The sequence below is a fragment of the Hyaena hyaena genome, unplaced genomic scaffold, assembly GCF_003009895.1.
Source record: "Hyaena hyaena isolate Hyena2069 unplaced genomic scaffold, ASM300989v1 scaffold_1366, whole genome shotgun sequence".
Lineage (NCBI taxonomy): Eukaryota > Metazoa > Chordata > Mammalia > Carnivora > Hyaenidae > Hyaena > Hyaena hyaena.
Genome location: NW_024082000.1, coordinates 290,003 through 294,533, shown reverse-complemented (window position 1 = coordinate 294,533; position 4,531 = coordinate 290,003). Strand labels below are relative to the sequence as shown.

Sequence of the window (4,531 nt, the reverse complement as noted above, 5' to 3'; positions counted from 1 at the left end):
ACATATGATTTGTTATTATTTTTGTTAGAGTAAAAATAAAAGACGTAAATGCAGGGATTGTATTGAACTGCATAACTTACAATCATCTTTTTCCTTTATAAAAATAGCAATAGATTTAGCTTTTATATAGCATATAATGAAATCTGTTAATTGCTAAGTTTTACTGTTAATTTTTTTTAGTTCCTACTTCTTCTATACATACCTACATACATTCTCACATTAAAAAAATATCATAGAACAAGCAGGATTCAGGAAATCAGTACTACTTTCCAGAAACAAATTTCTACTACAGAAAACTATTCCTCAGTCTCCCTCTCCTTTTTTACCCCACCCAGTTCACTTAAAACCCTCTTTGGTGCTGGGTAAAGTCATTAGCAGGCTTTCTACTAATTCATAGATAACCGAAAGCACTCACAAAAAAGTTCATCTCCAGGCAATTGTTTCTGTAATTCAAACGTTAGGTCCCAACCCAGACCTGTTCTAAATGGGAAACCTCTAGTGGGAAAGCAGGGGTTGGACAAGGTTGAGTCTTTTTTTGCCCTTCTTAGTCTTCAGTACTTTCTTTCTCCTCTGGGATTGGCAGGATGGCCGATGGGATGTGATTCTCCTGGAAATCGCGGAAGAGCTGGCTTAAGCACAAGCACTGTTTGCTCTCTGGTGTTTCATACCCGTTAGATCCCACTGACCAAAGGAAGTCACATGGAAAAACCCAGTATCAGTGGGGCAGAGGATCTTCCCATGGAAGTGAGTGGGAGAGAGTGAACATTTCTAAGCAATAATTCTACTTACCAACACTGGATAGCTCCTCCTCCTTCAGCCTGAACCTGAGAATGAAGGTTCATGGAGCAGAACTGAGCTAGGAGCCAGCCTACCTGGCCTGTAGCTTAAAACTCAACTGTCCAGCTGACCCCAAGCTGACCTCTAGCCAGCCTGCAAATCTCTGATTTTGTATACTACTGACTTTGTAGTTGTTTCTTATGGAACAATACGTGTCTGATAATGGCAAGATCCATGGTCACCCCAGTGCAACTCATTCTCATGTGATCCGTATCTAGTGCACAGGAAACATGCACCTTTGCCTATCTGTGCTCCTGGAGCTACATCCCAAACACAGCCCTCTGTTCTGTGGACATAAACTGGTTCAGCCAGTCTTGGAATCTTTAGAATTATTCAGATGCCAATCTGTCCTTTGAACTTCTGGGTCACCTATCAAGCTTTTTGAGTGGTCTCCTGAAGCCATCCTCAAAGTAGGATTGAGAAGGGAAAAAATTTCCTACCATTCCCCATTTTGGGTGCTTATGGTTCTTGGGGCTCAGATAAAGCGGGTACTAAGGGTCACAGTTCTGATATCAATCACTCTCTTTATACCTCTGTGACTGCCTTTGTAATGTGGGATTATTTGCTGCTTATGGCCTTCAGGTCTTAGAGCTGATAGAAAAAGATTCCCATTTCCTACCCTGTAACACACAGAAAAGAAACACATGTGCATATATAGTCATTATCTTAGTTGGCTGGCTTTTCACTAAATATATTATGAACTTTTTTATCATTAAAAAATGCTACTACAACATCATTTTTAACTAATATATAATATTTCATTATGTGAGGAAAAAGTACTCTATTGCATACTTGGGTCATTTATTATTTTTTTCTATTATAATCTACAATGTAATGAATATGTCACAGTGTAACTTCACAGAATTTCTTAGTGCCATGCGCCTGGTAGACTAAAGCCTTAGTTCTTATAATCTCATCCATTCACTGCCATTTACTTTATTCATTACAGCTTTGGTACTTAAAATTTCCCACATCTGTTCTTCTGTATGTAAAGATTATGATTTTAACTTTTTTTGAATATTTGATATCACTGATGGTAAAACTTATTTTAGACTCTTACCAAAAGTCTAATTTTTCTTACATCAGTCCAAGTGAAAGCAAATTGAAAACAATAAAAGAGTAAATTTACTATATTTTATTGAAACAATAACTTTTGCAGATATATCCATTAATCAATGTCCAGTGGGCATTCAAAATTGTTCTTGGTTGCCGAGGAGAACAAAGAATTGTATGATACATTCTACAGTCCCAAAGAACTAAATTCTTGGGCAACAATCTGGACATATACAAAAATAAATAAATAATAAGGAAACTATACAGGGGATATATGATCAAAAGTTATACTGTGGGATATTAGCATTAAGTTCATTTAGATTAACGTGGTAGTTGGGATATCTTGACATATAAGAAAGAGTGTGACATATACGATATCATGGCATATAAGAAAGAAAGTGATTTATAATCTAGAGATTTGATCATAGCTTTGCTACTTATAAAACAATAATCTTGAGAAAGGATCTTCTTAGGTTCAAGATTTCTGTTATAAAAAGGGGGCTAATAAGGCCATCCTCTTGACTATTGTAAGAGTATTGTAAGAATGTGAGACAATGTGCTTCAAAGTGTAAGATCAAAATACAATGAGCAGTTAACAATTATTTTTAATCAGAGTCAAACAACCGCATTTGTCCTTTAAGAAATAACCAAATTGCTATCCAATAATATTTAAATGGTGTAATTTTCTCAAAGCAATGTGTACTTGGTAGTCTTGGAAATATTAAGAAATATCTTACTCACTAGAACTGATTTTTTGTTCAGTATATTTTATAAGTCATATGCTGTTGTGATTTGGACATTTTTTTTCAAGGTGAGTATATATAAAAAAACAAAGTTTATTTTTTGCAGAAATAATTTTCACAGTATTTTATGAGTGTAAAAAAATTTGTCATAATATTCTGAGTTCATCACATAAAAATAAATCACCCCATCTTACTGGGTACCCGTGTGCACCCATGTCATTAGGTTTCAATCTATTTACAAGTTAGATGTATAGAAACAATGGAAACCATGACATGCTCCTAAATGTATGCAGAGATATTGACCTCAGGTTGTCATATAATACACATGAAATTGCTTACAGTACTCCCTGTGTTAGCCTGGATAAGTCCATACTACTTCTATAATAAATTACAAACTTTTAATTTTAGCACTTTGAAAAATTTTACATAATTATAAAACTGAGTTTCACTAGACCATCATATTAGAGAATCCTTTCTTCTTTCAAGTGCTGAGAATGATGCCAAAAAATTGGGTTAGCAAACTTGTCTTCACAAAGCTAAAAATTTCAGGCTCATTAATCATGCTGTGTTGTTTTGTGTTTTGTTTTATTTTGTTTTTAAGACAAACAGCATTAAATAGGGTTATTATTATAAAGACCCTTAATCAAATAGGGTTTTTGGTTTATTTCTAATATGTTTGTTATGCTATTTAGCAGGGATTTTTTTTTAAATTTTAATGTTTATTTATTTTTTTTTGAGTTTAAATGCATTTTATTTTTAAACAACCTACATGACATGTTTTCTGAAAAACAATGCCTCCGCTCCAAATAAATCAAGGTCAAAGTAAATGAGCTCAAGATGACATCAGTCCCACTTGTCTAAGTCCTGGTGTCGTGTGGATGAGCAGCAGCCAGTCATGACAACAGGTGATACATCCAAAGTTAACAGCCAAATTCGTTAACATTTTTCCATTTCTAAACCATCCTTAAAGAAGATCATATATGGGGTCACACCATCCTCTCGGTAGTCCAGCAGGGCAACCATGCCTTCCGGATTCATGTTTTCACCAATAAAGAACTGGTAGTTTTTGAAATTGGCAAGGATGTGCTTGATTTGTTCTGCAGCCCCAGTCATAAAGGGTTTTACTCTTTCTGGCCTCTGTTCTTCAAGTTTGCCTTTGATTGATTTCATATAATCTTTGATGTACTTCTTTTAGGCTTCCTTTGTGAAGCTCGTTTCCTGCAAGTGATGGTTCATGACAATATCCACACCCGTGATTACTGTGCTCTCGGTACCTTCGCCCTCAGGCCCTTCAGCGGAGGCATTTCCACCAATGAGCGATTCATCAATGTTACCCTCTGTCTTACTGACCATCTTCCCCTCCACCTCCAGGCACAGTCCGTCCGCGATCTCCCGGATCTTGTAGATGTCGGAGAACATCTCATCATGGCTGATGAGGTCCCGGTAGATGATCATGACGGCGGCCGGAGAGAGACGACGGTGGCGCTAGCTTAGCAGGAGCCGGGAGCTCTGAGCGAGCCCGGTGCAGCCGGAGCGGCACTCGGGGGGGAGGGGGGAGCGGGCGGAAAAGTAATGTTTATTATTTTTGAGACAGAGAGCAAGCAGGGGAGGAGCAGAGAGAGAGGGAGACCCAGAATCAGAAGCAGGCTCCAGGCTCTGAGCTGCCAGCACAGAGCCTGATGCAGGGCTCGAACTCACAGACCGCAAGGTCATGACCTGAGCTGAAGTCGGCCACTTAACTGACTGAGCCATCCAGGCACCCCTATTTAGCAGGAATTTTTAACCACTAGAGGGGAAGGTTGCCATTTTGGTCATTTTCAGACAGTTCTTTAGACAACAAGAGCATGAAGGAAATTCATTTTAATGCTATTTATGACACTTCATTGCCCATTAAATTC

At 37.7% G+C, this 4,531-nt stretch overlaps 1 protein-coding gene across 1 annotated transcript; it reads right to left on the bottom strand.

Moving 5' to 3' along the window:
• Window positions 1-3,365: 3,365 nt before the first annotated feature.
• On the bottom strand, window positions 3,366-4,180 carry LOC120225285 (translationally-controlled tumor protein-like). The gene is given in 1 exon segment (XM_039223532.1): window positions 3,366-4,180. A coding segment is annotated over 1 exon segment (519 nt). The 5' UTR covers window positions 4,089-4,180; the 3' UTR covers window positions 3,366-3,569.
• Window positions 4,181-4,531: the final 351 nt, after the last annotated feature.